This window comes from Nanorana parkeri, unplaced genomic scaffold, assembly GCF_000935625.1.
Source record: "Nanorana parkeri isolate BGI_ZX_2015 unplaced genomic scaffold, ASM93562v1 scaffold1321, whole genome shotgun sequence".
Lineage (NCBI taxonomy): Eukaryota > Metazoa > Chordata > Amphibia > Anura > Dicroglossidae > Nanorana > Nanorana parkeri.
This window is the reverse complement of record NW_017307589.1, coordinates 215,605-241,601: the sequence shown is the minus strand read 5'-3', so window position 1 is coordinate 241,601 and position 25,997 is coordinate 215,605. Positions and strand designations below refer to the sequence as shown.

The 25,997-nt window shown below is 43.6% G+C and overlaps 2 protein-coding genes across 2 annotated transcripts in view; one reads left to right on the top strand and one right to left on the bottom strand.

Moving 5' to 3' along the window:
* The window catches only part of LOC108797684 (fumarylacetoacetate hydrolase domain-containing protein 2-like), a 28,805-nt gene extending 14,015 nt beyond the window's left edge, over positions 1 to 14,790 (top strand). Inside the window, exons 5-8 of the mRNA XM_018569330.1 lie at positions 1,658 to 1,820; positions 6,569 to 6,677; positions 11,380 to 11,467; positions 14,673 to 14,790. Of these exons, the coding sequence (XP_018424832.1) occupies positions 1,658 to 1,820; positions 6,569 to 6,677; positions 11,380 to 11,467; positions 14,673 to 14,735 (423 nt within the window). The 3' untranslated portion in view covers positions 14,736 to 14,790. The remainder of the gene's footprint in view (positions 1 to 1,657; positions 1,821 to 6,568; positions 6,678 to 11,379; positions 11,468 to 14,672) is intronic.
* Positions 14,791 to 14,978: 188 nt separating this feature from the next.
* The window catches only part of GPAT2 (glycerol-3-phosphate acyltransferase 2, mitochondrial), a 66,564-nt gene continuing 55,545 nt past the window's right edge, over positions 14,979 to 25,997 (bottom strand). The window contains exons 16-21 of the mRNA XM_018569324.1: positions 25,146 to 25,223; positions 24,928 to 25,059; positions 24,522 to 24,642; positions 24,239 to 24,310; positions 17,029 to 17,084; positions 14,979 to 15,206 (exon numbers count right to left, since the gene is read on the bottom strand). Of these exons, the coding sequence (XP_018424826.1) occupies positions 15,087 to 15,206; positions 17,029 to 17,084; positions 24,239 to 24,310; positions 24,522 to 24,642; positions 24,928 to 25,059; positions 25,146 to 25,223 (579 nt within the window). The 3' untranslated portion in view covers positions 14,979 to 15,086. The remainder of the gene's footprint in view (positions 15,207 to 17,028; positions 17,085 to 24,238; positions 24,311 to 24,521; positions 24,643 to 24,927; positions 25,060 to 25,145; positions 25,224 to 25,997) is intronic.

Here is a 25,997-nt window from a genome sequence, read left to right as displayed (position 1 = left end):
AAAGCGAGTTCGCCAGAGTTCACCCAAGCCCGCACAAACCTGTGACGCACATACTCCCGTCCTGGCCCAGTCCATTCTGGCAGGCTCATTCCCCACCCTGCAGCTACAAGTCACAAAAATGGCTGACAGACATCTTTTTTCTAGTGGCCATGCTTGAACAGTTGGTTCCCAGAGAATTCTATGGGATTGTGCCCTGAGGTCAACGCAGGAGAGACCATTTTGTAGACATCTATGAGGAGCACATACACGGGTTTGGTTAGTAGGATGATCTTGTTGTGAGCTTTAAAGTTACGCTAAACTGAGGAGTTAAATCTTAAAAATACATTCTAGTACCTTAATTATTAACAAAAATGTATCCTATTTGTGTATCACTTGGCTGTAGATCCTCCATTTCTCTCTCTGAATTGGTGTTGACACTGTCCTTCCTCCTGGAGGGGGGCTACTTTTGTTCTCCATGGTCCCTCTGTGCTGTAAAGTAGTCGTCACTTCAAGTTTGCTCCTGTGATGGACTACAATCTTAATACAAATCCATCAACTAAACATGAGATTGTAGTCCATCACAAGAGTGAGCTTGGAGCGGTGACTACTTTACAACACACACGGGGACCATGGGGAAGAAAAGTAGTCACCCTCCAGAAGGAAGGACAGTGTCAGATGAGATTTTTCGGACTGCCTCCTTCAACAAAAGTCGATTGAAAACATTTTTTGTTGGTTGGAGGGGTGCTGACAGGGCCACACACTGCTGGAGTCAACAGAACTTGGCTGAAATTTGAGGTAGATGGACTAGGCAGGAAGGGAAGGTGCACTTCCTGTGACTTTCTATTTATCGTATTGATGCATTCACACTTTGTATTGAGGAAATGTACGGTTGTAAATGTGCAGCAGTTCATTCTGAATAGTAGCACTGCAATGTACGTAGTCACAAAAAACATATAGCACACCATACAGATTTACATTTACAAGCAGTGGTATCGGCTGAGAGTGTTGAAGCATTCAAAAATCATTTAGATACCTTCCTCAGAGACTGTAACATACAGGGGTACAGGTACAGGCCACACAGGGACTCATATACACACATACACATGCACAATCACACACAGACACACAAAGGTTGAACTTGATGGACCTCTGTCTTCAACCTCAAATACTATCAGGCTTATTCACAAAAGGGTGAAGAGTTTGGAGAAGGCAGGAGAAGTGAACAATCTAGGACAACATAGATGAACTGGAAAGTGAGCTGAATTGGATATTTTTTCTAAATCAGCTATGTTTTCCTAGATTGTTCACTTCTCCTGCCTTCTCCAAACTCTTCACCCTTTTGTGACAAGCCCTGTATGTAACTATATTCTGTGCGCTTTGGTGCAGGTGCACTCTTTCATCAGCTCAGCACATTGTGAGCCCAAAGTGCATAGCCTGCATTATCACAACCTGCCTCAATGCACAACAATGCGTATGTTAATATGTGCAAGTTAGCACACACCAAGGGGTAAATGGGCCCTGAAAGGCCATCAGCTAGGTGTTATGCTAATTGGTAAGTGGCCCCTTCCATGCAGATTTACCATTATTGGATGTATTGTGTAGTAAGCATGTAGTAAATAATAAAACAAAGGCAAAAGTGTGATGTATGACTACTATCAGCTGTCCATATCCTGGGCAGGAGGAAGAGGCAATGGAGCATGTTGCTGGGTTTACCGTTGCTCATGACGTCAGCGCCCGTGACTGGCAGATGAAGAAGAATGGCAAGCAGTGGCTGCTGGGTAAAACATTTGACACATTCTGCCCCCTTGGACCAGCGCTGGTTAGCAAAGACTCCATTGCAGGTACAGCAGTAAATGTTTCATGGTCTCTGTGTTTTGTATGTCTGTGTTGGAGTATATGCTGTCATTCTATTTTGCCCATCTACCCTAATATTCAAGACTTGGGGGCCTTATTACCACACCAGTAAACATGGCACCACATTTATATACATAAGGCACATTACCCACTTTAGTCTCAGAGCCTTTTGTCACCACATGACAGGAGTGCTGCCCTTTGTCTGCCCATCACTTTCACCAACTCCCTGGATTTTCAGTGTGCTTTGCGTCTCTTTCCCTGCTGCTTGATGTGATGCAATCTCCATTTCTCAAGGCTACATATTCCATCTTGCATTGCTTCCAGCAATCAATGATGATTGGCAAATGAGGTTTAATGTTGATAAATGTAAAGTTCTGCACTTGGGGACTAGAAAATGCATGCGTCATACACTCTAGAGCAGTGCTTCTTAAAGTGTGTGTTTATCTGGGTGTTCTGGTAGATCATAGACTGAATAATAGCATGCAATGTCAAGCCGCAGTTTCTAAAGCAAGCAAAATACTTGTATTATACGGGGAATAAACTCCAGAGAGAGAGAGACATAATCCTGACCCTGTATAAAGCATTAGTAAGACCTCATCTGTCACCGCCCTTCCTTGTATTATAAGAGGTATAGACTCCAGAGATAGAGACCTAATCCATCCCCTGTATAAAGCATTAGTAAGACCTCATCTGTCACCGCCTTATGTTGTATTATAAGAGGTATAGACTCCAGAGATAGAGACATAATCCTGCCCCTGTACAAAGCATCAGTAAGACCTCATCTGGAATATGCAGTTCAGTTTTGGGCACCAGTTCACAAAAATTATGTTGTGGGCCTGGAGAAAGTGCAGTGAAGGGCGACTAAACTCATAATTGGCATGGGGGAGCTCAGCTATGAGGAAAAATTAGCTGACCTGAATTTGTTCTCTCTGGAGAAGAGGCGATTTAAGGGGGGACATGATCACCATGAATAAATACATAAATGGTCCATATAGTGAGCTTGGTGCCAAATTATTCACGTTAAGGTCACTGCAAAGGACAAGGGGACACTCTTTGTGTCTGGAGGAAAAGAGGTTTAACCTTTGCATACGGAAAGGATTCTTCACAGTTAGAGCTGTGACAATGTGGAATAGACTCCCCCAGGAGCTAGTTCTAGGCATCAGAGATTGTTGATCCAGGGAATATCCAATTGCCTTATGGGATCAGGAAGGAATTTTTTTTTCCCCTGTTGGAACAAATTGAACCATGCTTTATATGGGGGTGGGGGGTTGCCTTCCTCTGGATCAACATTGTGTAATTGTGGGCATAGCGTTCTGTTTAGGCTTTTCTTTTTTCATATCTCTATATGTTGAACTCGATGGACTTGTGTCTTTTTTCAACCTGACTAACTATTTAACTGTGTAACATTGTAGGAAGTTCAGATGCTGTGTTGTAGTTCAGACTGCAGGCTTACTTAGAGTGATAACATAGTCACAGGGCTGAGTGGTATTGTGCCTCTGCATGGAGGAAGTACATCCTATGGGCATCCTCAGTAACTTTACAGACTTCTAGATGGATATGAATACTATGAGTGGGATAGAACTTATGGAAATACAGATTGATTTTTAGTTTTTGACCATAGATACCCTTTAATGCAAGCTGGCACTCAAATGGTTAAAGAACACAGTGTGCTAACATTTGGAAGCTGATCAGTTCAGTTCCTGGGTTTCAGGTTGGCCCTCCGCTGTCAGTAAACCCTATAGGGCCTGTGTGCAGTCATCAAAACATTGTCAGTATGGGCACCTTCGACAGCACCGGTTGCACACTCATTCTATAAAAATAACCGCTTCCTCAACAGAGAGGATCTAGCTCCTCTCTCCAAGAGGGGACACCTTCCTTGGTGGATTTATTTGCAGGTAAGACACTACCTCACTTCCGCAGCACAACGAGGAGGCTTTGCCAGAGACATGACCTGCTTTGAGGGGGTGTGCTCTGGCAAAGGCCCTTCTCGACACCTCATATCTTGGATTTACAGCCTAGTGCGTCCAGTCAAACCTGCTCGAACCAAAACCTTGTGAGTTGCCTGGGAGAGGGAGCTAGACTGAGACATCTCGGAGGATACATGGGAAACAGCGTGTATTGGGGCCCACAAAAGCTCAGTGAGTAGTAGGACCCAAGAAACCAATTTCAAAATCCTTTCACGATGGTACAGAACCCCAGCACTCCTCCACAAAATTGACCCTGCAGTACCAGAGACCTGGTGGAGGTGCACCTCGGCACGAGGTACACTTCTCCACATCTTCTGGGCGTGGGCCCTTCTCCAACCTTATTGGAGACGGGTCCACAATCTTATCTGGCAAATTACGGGGGAACAACTTGCATTTCATCCAAGTGTCTACCTACTCCATATCCAATAGGAAGATAGCGGGGGACCTCAAAAAACTCTCAGCAAGCATTTGATTAATGAGTGAAGTCAAGTTTTTCTGGCAATCCCCTTTGCAGTAAAAGTCTGGTTGGTGGGTTCATGCAGCTCAAGTATTCTCTCTAGGTTTTATAGTTCTGCTTTTCAGAGAGGACACATTTTCATGGAGGCTTCTTAATCATGTACACAGACATTCAGCTTTGTGTACCTTTCTTCCCTCCTGTCATACATGGCTTACTTTTAGCAAGAATTTGACAGTTTTTGCTAAGCCGTTCACATTTTGGCTTTGCACAGTATAGAGCAAAAGGTATATACATGTCTTATTTCATCACAACTCCCAAAAATAAGAGGATTATTCCTCATTTCAGGACAGAGGGCGGAGCCATGCAAATTATTCCTTTCTGCCTCATCAGCCAGATGCACATCCAGAACCGCTTGTATATACTGCAAATTAGGGATGCACCGAGACCTATACTCGTACTCGCCTAAATGCTCCGATACTTACCCCCGATACCAGAACCTCCGGTCAGTGCCGCGAGGGAGCAAGGAGCCGGCTTCCCGGCCAGTGACCTACCGCCCACCTTCCTGATTGGTCAGGAAGCCAGGCTGCCTTGCAGTGTCACGAGGAAAGTGAAGTTTGAAAGAACACCGGCTTCCCAGGCAATCAGGAAGCCGGGCGGCGGGGCGGGTTCTTGATAATCGGGGTCCATTAATGCCGGTATCGGTATTCAGTATCAGCGAGTACCGGGGGAAAAAAAATGTTGTTACTTGATACCAAAAAACTGGTATTGATGCATCCCTACTGCAAATATCGCCTCATATCATAGAGCCATTTATTCCAAACTGCATACAACTGTTTCAGGCTTTGTGGCCGTCTTCAGTACAGTGTATGGAACTATTGATTCTATGAAGTGCCATCAGTACTGCATACAGGTCTGTCAGATTTTTTTGGTCATCTTCAGTGCGGTGTATGGAACCTACTATGCATACAGCTGTTTCAGGCTTTTTGCCCATCATCAGTGGAGTACCATAAAAGCCATGGTTTCCATACATTGCACTGATGATGGCCAAAAAGCCTTAAAACAGCTGTATGCAGAACTGATGGTACTCCACAGAAGCCATGGTTTCCTGACACCTCACTGATGATGGCCACAAAGCCAGAAACAGTTGTATGTAGCTTGGAATAAACAGCTCTGATAGTAGGCTATATTTGCACTGGTTGAGCATCTGGTCAGTGGTGTAAAACAAGGATTTGCATTGCCCTGCCCACTGCCTGGAAATGAAGAATAATTATCTTATTGTTGGGATATGAGAATTCTTCTGTTCTGAGAAGATGTTACTGTGCTCTGTACTGATTGGATTGGAGGGCTTTTTGAATCTTACAGTCCCTTCTTACCATAATCTGTGTGGTTATACTGTAACATTTTTGCTTTCTTGTGCACCACCTTCACCCCATATACCATTATTCCATATCAGACTTGTGGGTGCTCCCGCTAGTGGTTGTCCCTACATCTGACAATGCAGTCAGCCTCTCCTGTTACTATAAGAAAATCAATAGCCAGCTGGAGAGTTTTTAGGACTGTTTCTAGGACTCTGTCCATACGCATATATTCAGATTAGAGGCGCACAGTCATTGGGAGCATGTTATGTTCATAAAATGTAATGGTACCATGCAGGGGTGTCCTTACAGTATTCGCCGCCTGAGGCCAGGGGTGGGGTGAGGGTTGAGCCTTAAGGTGCCCATACACCTGCCGATTATCGTAGATAATCGCTGGTGATCCCGCGATCGTACGATAATCGGCAGGTGTATGGACCGTGCGGTCGCACGTCTTGTGTCTTCCGAGCAGGCTTGAAAAACATTGCAAGTACGATCTGCCTGTCCAAGATGGACAGATCGTACAAGCTTTTAATAACCTTACAACCATCGCAGGATGAAAGTCATGCGATGGTTGTAAAGTGTATGGCCAGCTTAATAGGGATGGCCTTGGTGCCATGTTAAAAAGCAGCAGATAATCACTATTTTTAGGCAACATTCCTCATGAGGAACCATTGTACATTGCTGCACTTAATACAAATATTAGTATCCGGCACATATGCCACTATCAGGTGTACAGCTTAGAATATAGATTTTGTTGTATTCAAAAAATCACTTTTAAAAGAGAAAAATAAAATGGAGCACAGTAAGCATCAGTGCGACACCCCCAACATTTACATTGACCGGATTCCAGGATGGTCAGTGTACATCAGTTGTGTATAGCCAAATAACTAGACAAAGTGTTCTATGACATGAACTTGAGCAATGATTTGATGAATATAGTTCTCAATTTTCCCCAGACCCTCATGGACTTGGAATTCGTTGTCGAGTGAATGGGAACCTCGTCCAGCACAGTAACACAAACCAGATGGTCTTCAAGACACAGAGTCTCATAGCCTGGGTCTCCAAGTGAGTGTTCATAAATATGTTGTTTTGGCCAAAATATAATTGTCCAACATTGTAGAAATGGCAGTAAATAGATTGTCTTTGTTTAGAATGGCAAGGAAAGGGTGTTGGTGACGTGAAATAAGGAAATGTTGTGTTTAATAACATGCATCTATAGTCCAGCTTTGCTGGGAGTCTTCCATGCTCTTCAGGGAGTCATATGGTAAGGCGGAAACACGGGGTTAAAGAAAAAAAAAACATATACAAGTTAGGATTACTTTATGCAGTACACTGGGGCATGTGAGGTCAGTGTACACTGCTTAATCTAAATTAATATTCAAACACTGCACAAGACACCATTTCCCATGTACTCCAGCCCTAGATCTGGCCATAGATACTAGAGAGAACTCACAGGGATCTTTCCCAAAGCTTGGCCACCCCTGACACGCACACACACTATAACAGCTTCAACTCTTCTGGGAAGGTGTCCGCAAGGTTTAGGAGTGTGTCTATGGGAATGTTTGACCATTCTTCCAGAAGCACATTTGTGAGGTCAGGTACTGATGTTGGATGAGAAGGCCGGGCTCGCAGTCTCCGCTCTAATTCATCCCAAAGGTGTTCTATCGGGTTGAAATCAGGACTCTGTGCAGGCCAGTCAAGTTCCTCCACCCCAAACTCTCTCATCCATGCCTTTATGGACCTTGCTTTGTGCACTGGTGGGAAGGGGCCATCCCCAAACTGTTCCCACAAATATGGGAGATAAAATATGGGAAAAATTGTCCAAAATGTCTTGGTATGCTGATGCCTTAAGAGTTCCCTTCACTGGAACTAAGGGGCCAAGCCCAGCCCCTGGAAAAACAACCCAACACCATAATCCCCCCTCCACCAAACTTTACACTTGGCACAATGCAGTCAGGCAAGTACCGTTCTCCTGGCAACCGCCAAACCCAGACACGTCCATCAGATTGCCAGACAGAGAATCGTGATTCATCACTCCAGAGAACACGTCTCCACTCCTCTAGAGTCCAGTGGCGGCGTGCTTTACACCACTGCATCCGACGCTTTGCATTGCACTTGGTGATGGTTTATACTGCCGCCTATGGGAGGATTGGACATTGGCAATCTCTAAAAACAAGTCAGAAAGAGCATAAATGAAATGCTTGGAAGCAAACACTGGTCCAGACCCATGTGAGGAATGGGAGGATTCATCCCACAGAACCTCCTAGGATTGAAACCATGAGGCCAATGGAAGTATGCCTTCCACCTCTGATGGCAGCCTTGCGAGTAGACTTTGTGGTTTTTAAGATCATGGAAGGCACCAATTCAGAGAGGCCCTGGTGATTTATAGCCTGAGCTTCAACAGCCATGAAAACTGTGAAGCAGGATGGTAAATCAGTCCTAATGACAGAAGATACGCATGACCTGGAAGAGACCACTGAGTGGCCACTGCCAAGTTGGAGTACCACATCTGCCTGGGCCAGTCTGGAGCAATAAGGATCAGCAGAATGCCCGTCATCTCAAATGGCAGGAAATAAACCCTTCCCAGTTTCTTAGCCAGATTCCAGAGCCACCACGCCAGAGTACCTTGGTGCAAAATGAATTGCTCTGGCAAAGGACTGGACTGACTTGTCCCACAACAATATATTGCATTGTAAGGATCTGGAGTGAAAATGGGCAAATGGGACTGTGTCAAAGGGGGCTTCCATCAGACCCAGGACTCCCAGGCAAATCAGACATTAGGACAACTGTACAAATACCTGGACCAGCACCTTGGTGAACAGCCAAGAGGCCAAAGAGTAGGGCTTAACATGAAAGTGCAGGGGATCCACAGCAAAGCGTAGGAAATGATGCGCTGGAAAGATGGTAACGTTCAGGTACCCATTCTTTGATGTACACAAAAGCAAGGAATTCTACTTGATCAAAAAGAGTTGATAACAGACCTGGTGGATTCCATGTGGAAGCTTCTGAGCTTGAATGGAGATCTTTACTGCTTTCAAAACCAAGATGGGGCGGATGGCCCCTTTGGGATTGGGAACGGTGATTAGGTAGGAGAAAAAACCCTGAAACCATTCTTCCGCAGGAACTGGGCAATGACACCTTGATCCAGAAGCCCCAAGAGTGCTACATGGAGATCTGCTAATCACAGGAAGGTAGGAGGTGAGAAACAGAGGAGGGAGCTGGGAAGAAAACACTAGTTTGTAGCCCCTGAAAACCACTTCCCACAGCCAAGCATTTGAGATGCAAGCTGTCCTAGTGTCTGCAACGGCGTTCTCTGACTGCGGAAAGCACGGGGCACACTTCCATGGTCACGAAGGTTTCATGGATTTTGAACCTCAGATCTTGCAGGTGGACTGGGAGGTTGTGGGAATGATGTAACGCAAAGGACTTTTCTCAACTTCCAGGATTGCCAAGGAGAACAGAGCTCTAGAGGCGCTTCCAACCACTTGTCGACTGGGTCCTTAAAGATGGGTGCATCCTCCACCAGAATGGTGGTCACCTTGCTAAGGTGGGATACTGTAGGGGTAGACCACTTTTTAACAAATATTTGGAAGTGGAAAGAGCGCACTGGACCCTTGTGATTATTCTGTTGGTGTTTTGTACAATGCATTCGGGGGGCAGGAAACATTGGGCTGTATATGATTAAAAGTAAGGTCTTCAGACGTTTCCCATTGTAATAGTGTAACATATGTTTGTTATTAGCTTTATACATGTATTCTTTACACAGTTCCCAGGCAGCTATTCCCAAGCACAGTCTGAATATCCAATGTATTTGTGCAGCAGGATGTACTGCACGATCCCCTACACTTCTGTTAAGAATCAAATTGTCCTTAAATCCGCTAGTCACAACACCACAGCTCAAATTCTGGATGAATCACTAGACCAACATACTGGGGATTTTTAAGACGTCACCTATGTACATATCCGGGCATAAAAAAATAATCTGATACTAAAGTCAAAATGTTTTTAAGCCATTTCAAATGCTGATTAAATCGCTTACAATGGATGCTGCTCCTCGATGTTTAAAAGTTTTAGCTTCCTACAGAATCAGTTGGTCTGCTGAGAATTGGTCCCGATATCCTCTTTTAAGGTGGCCCCTTTCCTTGCAGGTTCCTTTGGAGCCACCCTTGTGCGTGCTGGGCGTGAAAGACATACCCTCCCCTCCGCTCACGTTACCCTTCTCCAAGCTAGGAGATGGAGAGCTTCTGGAGACTGTACTCTCCCTTGTGATCTTGTACTCACCAGGAAGTTCAGGGAAGCAGAGCTGAGAGATGGAGCCAGCTGTTCTGGAACATATTTTGCTTGCAATGTATATTTTTGGATCTGGATACATTATTTTTTTTAGAGTTGAACACTACTTTAAATGACTAAAATGTTCATTGTTTTTATTTACAATCTCGTATAAAATCAGCTTGAATAAAAACACACAAAAATTATAAACAAAAATCACACCTAAGTACCAAATAGATACACAGTTTCTGAGACAAGTGTCACATATACTGCCACCATCTCACAAGATTAGGGCTGTTGGCTTACATGGTGGTGTATATACTGTATCCATCTATGGATGGTTAAAGGCAGTTGTATGGGAATATACCTAATTATAAGTATTTGGTACCTAGATGTGGTCTTATATGTGAAGTGTAAATAGAAGTTAACATTTTAGTCATTTAATGTTTACACCTTAGAAATGCTCTGCCTCTTTGTAAACTACCTTAACAAGGTACTCTGCAGTACTGGTGAAAGAGAACCCCCCCCTTGAATGCATTAAAGGACAACTATGAGGTGAGTGAAAATGAAACTGTCACACGTCAGCTCAGTAGATCGGGAAGTGAGCGAACACATACCGTCGCTCGCTGACATCCCTATCATCTCCCTGCAGAGCCGTGACTGTCACTCATGGCTCCCTGTAGGGATTCCCCTGTCCGATCCTCCAGCGCTGACTGGCGGAACAGACGGGGGAGGGTGCAGCTGGCTCTGCCTCTAGATGGGCAGAGCCAGCTGTCACTCACGCAGCTGGGTGGATCTCGACAGTAATGTCGGGATCCGTCCTGGCTGCGGCGGTCTCAGTATACCGCGAGCTGTAGCTAGCGGTATACTGAGCTTTGGGTGACGGGAGAATGCTAGTTTGTGTCCTCCCGTGACCCTGGGGAGAACTATGGGGAAAAACACTTACCCCATCGTTCTCCTTCAAGGGCAGCTCTATCATAAACTACTATATTTGGTGTGAGCAAGCTAACGTGCTCCAAGCTCGCTCCTGTGATGGACTACAATCTCATGTTTCGTTCACTAATTTGTATTGAGATTGTAGTCCATCATGGGAGTAATCTTGGAGCGGTAGCTACTTTACAACACACACAGGGACCATGGGGAACAAAAGTAGCCCCCCCTCCAGAAGGAAGGACAGTGTCGGCACCAATTCAGAGATGATTGGAGGATCTACAGCCGAGTGATACACAAATAAGATACATTTCTGTTATTAGTTAGGGTCCTTGAATTCTTTAGGGTTTAACTCCTGAGTTCAGTGCCACTTTAAGCCTCAATATACCCAGATGTTGAAGATCTACTCATATAAGTTGATGGGGCTCAGCAGTGAGCACCATTATTTCCACCCTTGTGAGTCTCACAATAGAAGTGCAGGCCAGTCAGGGAACTATGGGCCTTGTTATTGAGAAGTGGATAATCTATATACACGATAATGCTAATATGTGAACAATTTTCTTGCCAGATTTGTCACATTGTATCCAGGAGACGTATTTCTAACAGGGACACCCCCTGGAGTTGGTGTATTCAGAAAGCCTCCAGTATACCTAAAGGTGAGTCAGAATGTTTGAATTGGCTATATAGGGACCAGAATCTAGAAAAGTATACATACAAATGCTGCGTACAGGCGCTCTCCACAAGGTGCCTGTTATCTTTACTTACCTGAATCCTAACCCAATCCAATAGAGGCAGGAGCCGTTTTACCATTAGGAACATCAGGCTTGTGCCTACAGGCAGCAGTGGTAGAGAAGCTGCCACTTTTCTATACGTTTATGACTGCAAATTATTATCCATTATCATCACGTACAATGTCACAATTTATAAATCAGGAGAGGCCTAGTAAAAGAAGAAAATTCTCTGTACAGAGGTCATTCTAGCAGAGGAGTGTGCCTTTGGATGCCACAAGTTGTGTACAAGATTTAGTCAAAATTGGGCCCCGACAATACTACTTAAATCAGAACTCCTTGCAGAATTGTTCTTAACTCTTAGGGGGGAAATTATCAAAACTGGAGCAGAGAGAATCTGGAGCAGTTGCCCATGGCAACCAATCAGCATCTCTCTACAGTTTGCTCAGGTGAGATTTGAAAATGAGAGAGAGATGCTGATTGGCTGCAGTGTAAATCTGCTACAGTTTTTGTCTGCTCCAGTTTTGATAAATCCCCCCCTTAGGGTTAGTTCACACCATATGCAGTTGTGATGCAGTCCGTTTAGCCAAAATACATCACAATGCTTTCCTATGGGCTTACTCGTGCTGTATTCACACCATTGCAGTCCGTTCAGATGCAGTCAGAAAAAGTACTGCTTGTCCTATTTTAGCTGCATCTAACTGCACTGGAACGCATCAAAAAGCATGCAAACGCATCAAAACAGACCAGAACGCATTTAAAAAGTGTTTTTTGTGTAGGTGCTAAAAAAAAAAAAAAAAAAAAAAAGTTATACTCACCTGATCCTCCAAGCCGGCTTGCTCTTAGTCCGTTCCCTGGAACCTCTCTCCCCCTCTATTGCAGCGGTCTAAGGTCTTAGAATGTGATGATTTATGTCTAGACGTGAAGATGCTGCAGTATAGGAGGAGAGAGGCTTCAGTGACCGGAGAAGCAGACATCCGGCTCAGCGGTTCGGGTGAGTATAACTTTTTCTTTTTCAGCTCCTAGACAAAAATAAGCATTTAACCCTTGCAGAGCAGGGGTAGCCCCTACAAGAGATAAAGCAGGCCTTTTTTTTTACTAGAAATCACCTCAGCATGGAGGTCTGCATGCCGATATGAAATCATCTTACATTCATTAGTTAAATATTTTTTTTTTTTTTACTTAAACAATTTATTTTTTTCCTGGTCCATTGTGGCACAACTGATGTAATGTGCCCAGGAAGGTTACATCAGCAGAGCATTGCTGGGAAATCTCATCTGTAGTCTCATGAGATCTCGGGGAAAGGCATTTTCCTCCCCTGAGATGGTGTATGGTCATATACATATACAGTAAAAATAGCCACCATGAGAAGAATGAGTAGGAAGAGAAATATAAGGAATACAAAGCCGGCAATTATCTAGAGGTATGTGTTTGTAGATTGACCTTACTGAACATTTCTAAAGGTACCTTTGTTTTTATTTTGGAAATATGGGTAAAGTTCCTTCTGCCCAGAGTTCTTCTTTAAAATATGTCTTGTCTTGTTGGGAAGGGTTCGAACCTGTTTTTACTACAGTCTGCCATTCACACATTGTTGACACCATGGTTCTATTTCACTTCCTGTTATGTCTCCAGGGCAGGAAGGAAAGAAAGCTCCCCAGTGGGACACAGACATTAGAAAACTCACAGGGGTTTTATCCATTCAATACTTGGAAAACATTTTTTTAGGTATATAACCTGATTAAAACTACCTTTCCATTTCAATTTGCAGCTGTCAGATTTTCTACTATTTCCAAAAATGTCTGTGGTGTTTTTACTTGTTCACTTCTTCTCCCAGCAATTATTACACTGGGACTGCTCCAGGGCTCCAACTAACTGATAAGAAAAGTTGTCAACTATTTTCATTATGGATTAGTTTGTTCGGTCCCCTAGCTCTCTACTCCATGCTGGGAGGAGGGCACAGCAAGCAGTGGGCGAGTGCAATTTGAAATGGCCAATAGCAGGCTGGCTATTGCACCCGCCCACTACCTGCTGTATTTACAATCATCTGCCGTCTGCGGAATCTTGATGCTGGCACCAGTCATTCCCTCGCTGAAGCTATTCAAGCGCCGTGTGCTTACAATACAATTATTTAAAACATTACTGTTTTGGCCTGACAAGTTCTGCTGTGGGAGGTGCGTTGCAGTGCCATTCATTTCAATGGCACCCCAAAATGCACCTCCCACCCAGTGTGATCGCCTGCACCATACCGTGCGTTCCATTGCAGTGCAATTGCACAAAATTGTGCATGCAGTTTTATTCTGATGTAAACTTTATATTTAACACTGCATTTGTGTATTTTATTTTAAAGGATGGTATTTAGTTAATTTTTTTATCCGATTAATCAAAAATAATTATTGCCAGCATATAAAAGGGTTATTTAAACTACCAGGGACCCGGTGTCACTTGCTGGCTTTGGCATAGGAATGAATGGAGAATCCAACCAGATTTTCAAGACCACATTTCTCAGCATGCAGTCTAAGGCAGCCTTTCTCAACCAGAGTGCCATGGCATCCTGGGGTGCCTTGAAAGTTTCACACAGCGTCATGCCTTTCCTGGCTGGCTGCCAACACCATGGAAATGAATAACGCTAATCCAGGGGGTGGGATCCATTCAGAAAAGGACGGAGGTTCATCTCCCTCGAGGTGTGCTACACCTCCCACTCTCTGCCATGTTGACTCCTGATTAAGGGACTGAGGACTCAGATGTGAAAGGGAGACTTTTATATGAAGTAAAGGGGGCTCCCCACTTTTTGTTTTTGCATGGGGGTCCCCCTTTAAAATCCATATCAAACCCACAATCTCAGACAAGTGTCTGGTATCAATTTTGTAGAGACTACACATAATGTTTTACATTTTAGACTGGGGTGCCTCAAGATTTTGCATACTTCAAAAGGGTGCCATGACTGAAAAAAGGTTGAGAAACACTGGTCAAAGTAACGGAGGGGATAAGCCTGCACCTCCAGGAACAAAGTCCCCAAAAGGACAACAGGCTCTTGTGTAATTGCCCAATGGTCCAACCCAGTCTGAAGAGCTGACACCCAAAAATAAGCACACACATTTTCAAGCCTTGTATTGCTGTTTCTTTTGTTTTCCAGGCCGGAGATGTGGTTGAGTGTGAAATCGATGAACTGGGAGTGATCAGAAACCCTGTGATGTGAAAACTGGTACATTACATAAGAGGAAACGGGCACTGTGGTGTAGAAGACTCAGGTTTAATAATAAACAATCTTTCTGCTGTGACAAATGTCTGCAAGGTCATAAACCAGTCCTACAGATTATTGTCTAACAGACCACATTTTACCTGTCAATAGGTTCAAATCAAACAATCCAACAAACTGCACACATTTTAGCAAGACAAAAATCAACAAAATAAATACAACTTTCTCAAGTTTGTAAATAAAGCAAATAATTAGTGTTTGAACAAAGTCCAACCATCTGGTGAAGTGTGATTCCCTCGGGTATCTACATTTTGTTCTAGTATTTCTTCGTATGGGAGGGGTTTATACCTTTCATCGCTTGTATATAAACTGCTGGATGAAGGATACAAGTCTGCTGCAGTTTTCCTTCAGAAGGAAGGCATCTGAGAGGTGAAGTGTTGATCCATGACTGCTCGGGGAACACTGAAAGACCTGCAGAGTCACACAGAATGGAGCACAAACTGCTGTTATTATTCTGGACATGCAACAACTGTATAATTTACTATATAGTCAACGTGAGGCTATTCCTATTATTATTATACATGGCAAACAGTTCAGCACACAGCAAGTTAGGAAGCTGTACACAGATGTCTAAAGCTGGGTATACATGGTTAGAATTTAGTTTTTGGTCATTTTTGTAAAGCTTTATTCAATTCTTCAATAATAACCAAATCTCGAAATACTCTTATCGGACTTTTCAGTTACCAACCCACACAAAGTGCATTGTGTAAAAACAACTGATCTTTATTACAAATCAATATGATTCCACAAAATCAATACTTCATAAAAACCATACAAAACATGGTCATGTCTGTTATCAACCATCCGGTGCACATCTAGATGTATCATTCTTATCCCATATGAGTATTATTGTACACATCCAAATATTTGTTACATTGTCACATACACTGAATACCACAAATATTCTCAGATGGGATATGCGGTTATGTATTTCCAGATTTGGTTACTAATGATTTTTAAGGATGTGGTACCCCCCACTATCCCATAACTAGTATACAATAGGTTACATTCAATTCTCCAATGGTTGATGGGGTCAGATAGACAATCTTTTTCGACTGAAGTGACCAAACAAAAAAATCAAAGTAGCAGGATGGAACATTGCGAATGTGGTTTTTGTTCAGGAAATGCCATTCATTCCAAAATTGAATGTTAAAACCAAACAAAATTTCAAGTGACATTGGTCAAGTCTCTGTTGCCATTACTGAATGTCCTGACCAGACTTTTCACGTGTTCGTACGAAATTCTAAGTTGCCTTTATTGTATTAGTACACTGGGTGGCCTAACATAATGAATGGAACCGCAGTTCATATTGTAACGTAGAGGTGAAACATACACACCGACGTAACACATCAGTGTGACTGGGCCCTCATCCACTGTTCATGTTTGGTACCGTGTGATCCAGGGGTAGGCAACATCAGCACTCCAGCTGTGGTGAAACGACACATCTGCCTCTGGGGGTCATGCCTGTAACCGTCAGTCTTGCAATGTCTCATGGTACTTGTAGTTCCACACAGGGGCATCCTGAGGCCGGGTGTCACCTGGAGCGGAGCCCTGGTTACAGTCATCGCACATGCGTGTGACGTCACCACGTGCGGTCATCTCATCGATGCCTGCTGGCGGCTATCTTGGTGATGGACGCTGACAGAGAGAGGAGGGGACGTTCACCCGGCAGGATGAGGTATGCCCCCGGGTCCCCTCCTCTCTCCTGACACTGTCGGGCTCTCAGTCCATGACCGAGTGCCTGACTTTTTAGAGGTCGGCACCCTCTAAAACCCGGGTGACACCCCTCCAATGGTGTCATCCGGGTGCAGGCTGCACCCGTTTCCACAACAGCTGGAGTTACAATGAACTCATCACCATATACAACCAGTGCAGAGTCACTATGTGCTGTGTAGTTGTCATGCCTGTGTACCCTCTCCCGAAATGTTAAAGTTGCAGTTCTGTACTACTGTAATGACTAGGATCTGCCTGGAAGTGTATAGGTATTGTCTTAAATATCAAGGCAGTTTGTAAATGGGGGGAAAAAAAAAGAAGTTGCCCACGGCAACCAAACATTATTATTTATAATTACTCTTTGGTAAATTAAACAAAGCATCCGAACCGTCACCATACCATGGGCACCTTTTACATTGTTTATTATATAAATTGCCCCCAACATGTCTGGTACTGTGGACAACTACCCCTTAAATAACTACTGTAGACAGTGGAGGTATTACAATCTGTGACCACATACCCCAAGATCTTTGAAGGTTTGAACAGCGCAGACAGCCAGAGAACGATCTGTACATTCTGAAAGAGAAGACTGAATGAGTGCGCCTGACAAAAACCTCCTATAGTGCACACTATGATATAATTAGCTGTCAGAATGAACTCTGTCCTGGAATAATGCCATCAGAAGTGTGAAGCTGACCACCATATTCTGGGAGAAATGTACCTTTAGATCTAAACTCTGGCCACAAAAACCTTTATTTAAATGTATTGTTACAGCCTCAAAGGATATAAATCCATTTTGTGTGCAACAAATGCTTTTGCAAAGCCAGATATCACCTTATATAAGTAGTAGTGACATCATCAATGTGCTGCACACAACCTGTACAGAGAGCAGAGCAGTGGGAGGGACCCAGCAGACTCCACCAACCACAGACTACAAGCAGAAAACTTCAGGAGGGGGCAGATAAAAGACCAGTCACCCTGCACATGGAAAGGGTGCAGCACTGACCGGTCTTTATTACAGGAAGCTCCAAGTTGCACTCTGGATTACAGCACAGATCTGGAATACACAACGCTCAGATTACAGTAAGAATACATGTGACTTGCACTTGGAAAATGTTTGCCTATCGCAGCAATCAGCATTGAAGTGTGTCTATATTTGTTTTACAGCAAGAAAGGTGCAGAGCCTCTGTTAGGGTTCTATTGCCGTCTATATTGATGTCCTAGTAACCACTTGATGACAACTCAGTTGTCATCGTACTTGGAAAGGGGAAATCATCCAGTGGAGACAATTTTCCAGACGGAGGGTTACCACAATGACATGGCACGATTCTGGGCCTATAACATGAGTTGTGCTAACTGAGGCATTGCAAGTTACCCCTAATGTGGAGTGGGGGCCCGGCCAGGAAATGATATGGCATATCTACATTATATTTGACCATTTAACGTGACACTCAACTCAGGAGCTAAACCTTAAAAATACATTCAAGTACCTTTAAAGGAGAACTATGAGGTGAGTGCTCTTCACTCACCTCATAGTTTTAGCCGACCTGTGACAATGAGACTGTCCCAGATCGGCTCAGTAGATCGAGAAGTGAGCGAACACATACCGGCGTTCGCTCACCTCTCGATCCTGTCACGGCTCTCTGCCGTGACAGGGGAGGGACTGGATTCCCCCCTCACCGCTCCTATCCTCCAGCGCTGACAGGTGGAACGGGCGGGTACAGCTGGCTCTGCCTCTAGATAGGCAGAGCCAGCTGTCACTCACGCAGCTGGGCGGATCCAGACATAATTGTCGGGATTTGTTTCAGCTGCGGCGTCTCAGTATACCGCGAGTTGTTGCTTGCGGTATACTGAGCTTAGGGTGAGAGGAGGACGCTAGTTTGTGTCCTCCCGTTACCCTAATGAGAACTATGGGGAAAAACACTGACCCCATAGTTCTCCTTTAACTATTAACAATGTATCTTATTTGTGTATCACTCGGCTGTAGATCCTCCAATCATATCTGAATTGGTGTTGACCCTGTTCTTCCTTCTGGAGGGGGGGCTACTTTTGGTCCCCGTGTGTGTGTTGTAAAGTAGTCACCACTCCAAGCTCTATCCTGTCATGGACTACAATCTCATGTTTAGTTTACACATTTGTAGAGATTGTAGTCCATCACAGGAGTGAGCATGGAGCGCTGACTACTTTACAACACACACAGGGACCATGGGGAACAAAAGTAGCCACCCTCCAGAAGGAAGGACAGTGTCAGCACCAATTCAGAGATGATTTGAGGATCTACAGCCGAGTGATACACAAATAAGATACATTTCTGTTAATATTTAAAAGGTACTTGAATGTATTTTTAAGACTATTATCGCTACGTGCTCCCGCGGCGAGAGTCCGGAACTGTTTGTGCGGCTGCAAAGGATCTTGGGGCGGGCGCATGCGCAGTTCATATTCTCGGCCGGGAGACGAGCAGAGACGCAAGGTAAGTCTATGGACGCATCAGTCAGCGCTGGATCGGAGAGACGCCGCACCGCTGGAGGGACAGATGAAAACATCAGGAAAGAAGAAGATCGGATTAAGAGACATCATTTAAGGTAAGTGCTGACATTAACATGGGGGGGAGGGAAAATTTTTTTATCCTTTAATGTCACTTTAACTTCTGAATTTAGTGTCACTTTAAATTTTTCTGCTAGTTCCAGGATACGGATTGAATAAACATTATGCACAAGAGCAATCCTTGCAATGATTCCATGAAACAGGAACCACAGCCATTTGAATGGACTGGGGCTGGACCAAGGAAAGAGGAAACCTTGCCTACAGCATCTAGTTCCACGTTATATTTCTGAATGAAAACATTTAAAAACCACAAATATCTATTCATAAGCAATTCATCTAATATACGTTGTGAGTAAAGAGCTTGTTTGTATATTGGGTATCTCCTAAACATTCAGGCTTTGGATATCCAAGACAGTAAAATGTTAAGCACAAAGCAAGTACATAGAAGCATTTTAATTTATTGGTTTATAAAAATTAAAAAATATATATAAAAATAAGGGTACACATAAAAAAAAAATTAAAAGCCTGCAACTTTAAGGACATAACCCATCACACCTCACACCTGCCATTTGTAGCAATAAGTATGAAAGGAAATGAGGGGAAGGAGCGGTCTCCCTCAATGGACTCTGAGAAAAGGATTTTACGGTAAGAACAAAATCCTATTTTCTCTATCGTCCATTGAGGGACACAGCGTAAAAACTAGATGAGCAAGCTCATATACTCAAACAGCCACTTGGAGACCTTTTCTGTCAAAACTAGCCTAAAAAAAAGAAGAAAAAAAAGTCAGAATCGTCAACTTTATAAAACTTAGGAAAAGTGTGAACAGAAGACCAAGTTGTGGCCTTGCAATTTGAGCAACAGAAGGAGACAGTCTGAAAAGCTTAAGAAATACTAACTGCACTAGTAGAATGAACAGAAACCAGATAAGAAGGAACCTTATCCTGCAAATCATGAGCTCGAATGACAACTTGACTAATCCACTTATAAATGGAGGATCTAGGAGGATGAACAACCTTTCCAGGGCCTCCTGGTAGAACAGAAAGAATCAGAATGCCCAAATGCTGCTCACACAACATCCAAACAATGAAGAAAAATGTCCAGGAGCTGGACAATGTGAAGGTAAAACAATGCCTTCAGTTAAATGAAAGTACAAAACCACCTTGGGTATAAAGGAAACCTGTGGTCATAAAACAACCTTTTCCTTATGAAGAACCAAATAGGGTTCTCCACGAAACAGCAGACAAGTCGGAAACTCTTCAAAAAGGACAAAACCACCTTAGGTAAAAAGGAAAGCTGCGGCCATAAAACAAAGCAGACAACTTGGAAACCCTGCTAGCCAAGGTAATGGAAACAAGAAAAGCAACCTTTATGAGTAACAAAGAAATGTCTCAGGGTCAAAAGGAGTTTTTTGTAGAACGGAAAAAACTTTAAAAGGAGAATTATGGGAAGAGTGAAATACACTCTTCCTCATGATTAGAGCTGATGTGCGACACTGAAGCCATCACACGTCGGCTCTATAGATCTGGAAATGGGCAATCACATGCCGTTGATTGCTCATTTCCTGATCCTCTCCCTGCAGAGAGAGCTGTGACTGTCAGTAACCACTCCCTGCAGGGATTCCACCCTCCCCTCTCTGTTGCTCCAGCGCTGACTGGCGGGACGAACAGGGGAGGGGGCAGGCACGGCTGGCTCTGCCTTTAGAGAGGCAAAGCCAACTGTCAATCTGCCAGTGGGGTGGACCCTGACAATATTGTCGGGATCCATCCCGGCTACAGCACGGCTCTACGCTGTCAGCATATATCAGATAATAGCCCGCTATATGCGGAGTTTTGGGTCACGGGAGGACACAGTATGTGATCCTTAAAAGAACTATGACCAAAAGAGGTTGGGCCATAGTTTTCTTTTAACCGAGCCTTGAGTATAACTGGAATAATAGAATCTGAAATTTCTTTGTCTTTCAACACTTGGGTTTCAACAGCCAAGCCGTTGAAGCCAGCAACCAAGAAGCAGGGTGGAAGATTTGGTCCTGAGACAGCAGATCTGGAAGAAGCGAGGGATTGTCTGCCAGCAGATGAACCAAATCAGCATTCCACACCCTGCAAGGCCAATCTAGAGCAAGGAGAACTACTTAAATCCCTTTGTGTTCCATCTTGCGAAGCAGACAAGGCAATAGCATAGATATATATTAGGGTGTACTGGAAAGATATATATTAGGGTGTACTGATCCCATAGAGCTACTAAGGCATGCACAGCATCCGCGGTTGGATCCCTCGCTTTGGAAACAAAATCTGTCCACCTTCTTGTTCTGTCCAGAAGCCAGATGATCCACATCAGTTCCCCAGGGGTGACAAAGTTGTTGAAACACCTCCTAGATGGAGAGAACATTCATACAGATCCAGATGTTGTCTGCCGAGTCCACCTGCCCATTTTCTGCTACTGGAATGTGCACCGTTGAAGTTGCTGGAACCTGAAGTTCCGCCCAATCCAAGATCACATGGATGACACACTTCTGGTGCTTCTCGGGTGATTGATGTATGCCATCGCAGTAGCATTGTCTTACTGAATCCAAATCGGACACCCAGGCAGAAGATTGTTCCAGTGTAGCAACACCAGATAAATTGCCCTCAAGTCCAGGACATAGAACGGAAGCTTGAACTCCTCCGGCGAACAACCATGTCCGTCCATCATGACAATCTTCCAAGTTATGGGAAGAAACGACTTTCCCATTGTCAACGCAGGGGATGTCAAACATCACGACCAACGTCCTGACCGGGTCACTCAATCTAAACATCTTGCACAATGCTGTAAGAATGTTTCTCTGTAAAGACCTAGAATGGAACTGAGCAAAAGGTACCGCTTCAAACATTGACACCACTAATCCCAGTCATGCAGAGAAGAACGGCGACAGGATCAAAGCAACCAAGCTTGATCCCGCAACTTCAATATTTTGTTGTGATGAAGGAACACTTTTGCTTGAAGGGTATCCAACAGAAGACCCAAATACTTCAAGCGATGTGATGGAACTAGGGATGACCCACCTGAAGCCCTCTCACATCTGGAGCACTGCTTAGACATTGACCTCCAAAGTAGGAAGAGACTGTTTTCGAAGTAAAAGGTAGTCTTAATATCTGACAATTGGAATGCCCTTGCATCGGAAAAATCCCAGAACCGGAGCAAAAACTTTTGTAAAAACCCTTGGAGCTGAAGCCAACCCCAAGGGAAGACATAGAAACTGATAATGAAGTTATTACCACAAAACAAAAGAAACACTGATGACATGTAAATACGGGAATGTGTAGATACACATCCTTGATGCCTACGCAAACCAAAAAAATCTCCTCGTCTAAGAGAGGCGACAACCGACCGAATGGATTCCATCAGGAATTTGTGAATATGTACAAATGCAATGAGTGCTTTCAGATCCAGAATCGGACAAAGTCTTCCTTGGGTTTGGGAACCGTAAACAGGTTTGAGTGAAAACACTGAAAACGTTCTGCGAAAGGAAAGGGAATAGTAACACCCAGACCCAACGCTGCTGAGACGCCGCTGCAGACGTTCATACTAAAGCGGACTTTTTAACTGCCAAGGATATCTAGGGGGTCCAAAGGTTTGGAAGTGTAAGATGTTTTTTGAAACTGGGAACTAAAGAAACGTGTAAGAGACAGAAAAGAAGGAACAGGGTTACAATGCTGATCCCTATTTTTCCACAAGTGTTCACTTTACCCTCCCGTAGCTTTTTTAATAATCTAATCCAGGGTGGCATCTAGAAGACAACATCTCACATAGGGTAAATACTAAAGTCCCTTTTTGCATTGAAGTTCCACCGAGCAGTACTTAAAACAGATAGCTCTGCGTAATTGAATGGAAGAGACAGACACATGAGACAACAAGAAACACATCATATATGAAATGATAAGCAACAGTCATCTGATCCACGCAAATCAACTCCAGCAGTCACCTGTTCATCAATAGGAATAGGCACCTATATACTGTAAGTGTTACCAATGTCTGGCTGCTGTATAACTTTCATGAGTACTGCTGATCCTTACTGAGTGAAAACTCCATTGTCAGTATTCAGGCCGAGGAAAATAAACAGTTTTGTTCCCAGTAAGCCGGAGCAGAAATAAAGAGGAGAGCTCCTCTAGGTGGCCAACTTGTGAAGTACATAAAGTATAACAAGCACGGGTCACCATAGCAACACCTCAGAGCTTCTGTAAATGTATAGGCTGGAAGAATCAGAAACATCAGTGACACCAATGTAAAGCACAGATGTCCCAAGTTTCTTAATAAAACCAGTAAGACACAGTAGGAAATAAAAAAAACATTACTTTCACACAATGCCCTGCGAATGACAGACACAAAAATACTCACAGCCCTGACCAGTGTAAGGAAAAAAATTAGGTACTGCAACCACCTGCTGCACAGCAGAAGCACTGAGAAATGGCTGTGCAATAGTAAAAAAAAAAAAAGAAAAGAAAACAGGATCTCTCTGTTCTCCTTAATAAGAGACAAGAAATTGGGGACAAGTAAGAAACAAAGGAAGCAGAGTCTAAACTGCTCTATTCACCTTTACTGCTGATAGAAAACGCACTACACCGCTCTGAGGAATCCAGAAAACTTTAAATAAAAGCAGTCTAATTACATTGTGCTGTTCCTGATATAATGGGAATCCCAAGGTAATATTGGCCTGACGGTTAAATGATGAAAACGGGACCACTGGAGGAAGAAGCAAAAGTACTGAGAACAGAAACCATCTACTTTAGACAACTACAGAAAGCTAGAGAAAATTCCAGGATTTAATAATAATATGCGGTATGAAGCAGCTCTTGGTAATAGAATCTTCAGTGAAGACACACAAAAAAAAACTAAGATAATAAACCAGGAGAGAAAGAGGCATCCATTCTCCTGAGGACACTAAGCCAAACTGGCAGGTGGGAGGAGTTATGTCAAAGTGGCAGGCTTTTCATGTTTTTGCCTAGTGTCCCTTTCTCCTGGAGGCAGCACCATAACCCTACACCTCAGAATTCTTCAGCACTGTGTTCCTCAAATGGACAAAAGAGAACATAACATTTCAACACCTAGCTATGTTAGGGAAAGAAATATTTTTAGGAGGAAATTCATGATAAAAGAAATAAGTAATCTATCTTAAATAAATATATTATCTAATAAACAAAGCATGAACCTACCATAAGACCCATCCTCTTCCGCTTTCAGCAGCAGGTACTGGTGCAGTCGATCCACATATTCTGGTTCTGTCTCTGTAGAAAACATATAAAAGCTTTTGGTTTTTCGTTCTTATTGCTGCACTTCAGGTGACCCAAATGCGTCTTTAGCTGGGACATGGCAGACAGTGTCGTGGGCTTATGGGTTCAAAGTATCCTGGAAATTTCAGGTATAAAAGATGTGTTTATACCAGATCAATCTCATGTACTGTGTGTTACCCCTCCACCGATACTCCCTATATCATACCAGTTCCACTTGTTTCATGTTCCAGCAGGAATGATGCAGTCCTCTCATACGTCTGCAAAACCGGGCCCAAAAGACGACACAGGAAGACAAAGAAATTGGCATGATGGTCTGAGCGGCCCAACTAGTACAGGACAAAAAGTGGTGGGGAAAAAACCTGTTAATTCTTTCCAGGATATGTACTGCAGGAAAATGCAACAAAAAGGTGCCAGGACATGTGTACGATTTTACTGCACCTAGGTAAATACTTTAGTGTGCATGATATGTGCACAGGTTCATGTTAATCTGGGAGATATGGTTCTCTAGTACAGAACACTTAATTTTGGAAGAGGATAAAGGGGTACAGGTCTGTACACTAGGAGGGTGCTATACTTTGGTCAGCTAATATTACCACTTGCCAACACAGTACCATGTAGTGTCGCTTCACTTTTTTTTCCGTGAAGTCGCTGTCGCTGTCTGACAGGTCATCAAGAGTTCTCCACATAAGTCTGTCCGCAAAGCTTCGTCTCCCTGTGTCACAAGCTAGAGGTGCATTGGGGTCCTGAGAAAAAAGAGACGATACTGTGTCATCTGATCACCAATCTTTCTAAAGTTTGAGTTACTGTCTGCCATAAATGTGGATCTTACTTCATACATGGAGAGAAGACCGCAGTGAATCACTTTGTCCAGAATATCCTGGCACAGAAAATAGAGGCGTTGACATGGCTACAAAACAAGGGAAGACATAGTCATAGGGTATTCAGAAGTCCTTTCATTACTCTATAGAGAGAAATGGTATCATAGGCCTAAAAATAAGTCTGTAGTCAACTGCAACCATTAAAGTAGAAGTAAACTTTATTTCTCTCCCGTTCATTGAAGGACACAGGGAACAGATCGGAGATCATGTACTGCCGCCCCTAGGCTGTAATTGGTCTTTAGTTTTTTGTGCCTAGCGTCCTTCTCCTGCAGGTGGCGATATTACCCTACAGTACATGATCTCCGATCTGTTCCCTGTGTCCTTCAATGAACGGAGAGAAAAGGATTTTACGGTGAGTACCAAAATCCTATTTTTTTCTAACCCAATCTTTGTTTCATATTTGGAAAACAGAAGTGCATGCAAACCTTCAAATATGTCTCTCCTATACCATTTTCAACGGTTAAAAATTTGCTGTGCAGGTACAGTAGGAGGACTCGGCAATCCCTTTGAGTTTTACTGGCAGCAAATCCACAGAGGTCATAGACTTTCCCCCACCATAGTATAGTGGGCTGACCGAAAGAATATAACAGATTTCTTTCATCCACACTAAACAGTATGGATGTTAGACACCATTGAAGGTAGAAGACCGTTTTATTTAACTTATCTTAAATGAATTACCTGCACATAATATATAAATAAATGAAAGGAGGGGAGAGAAGAGGAAGGGAGGGGGATAGAAGGAAGAAAGGAAGGGCAATGCTGATTAGCAACGTTATTTTTTGAACACTTTAAGAACACAGAAG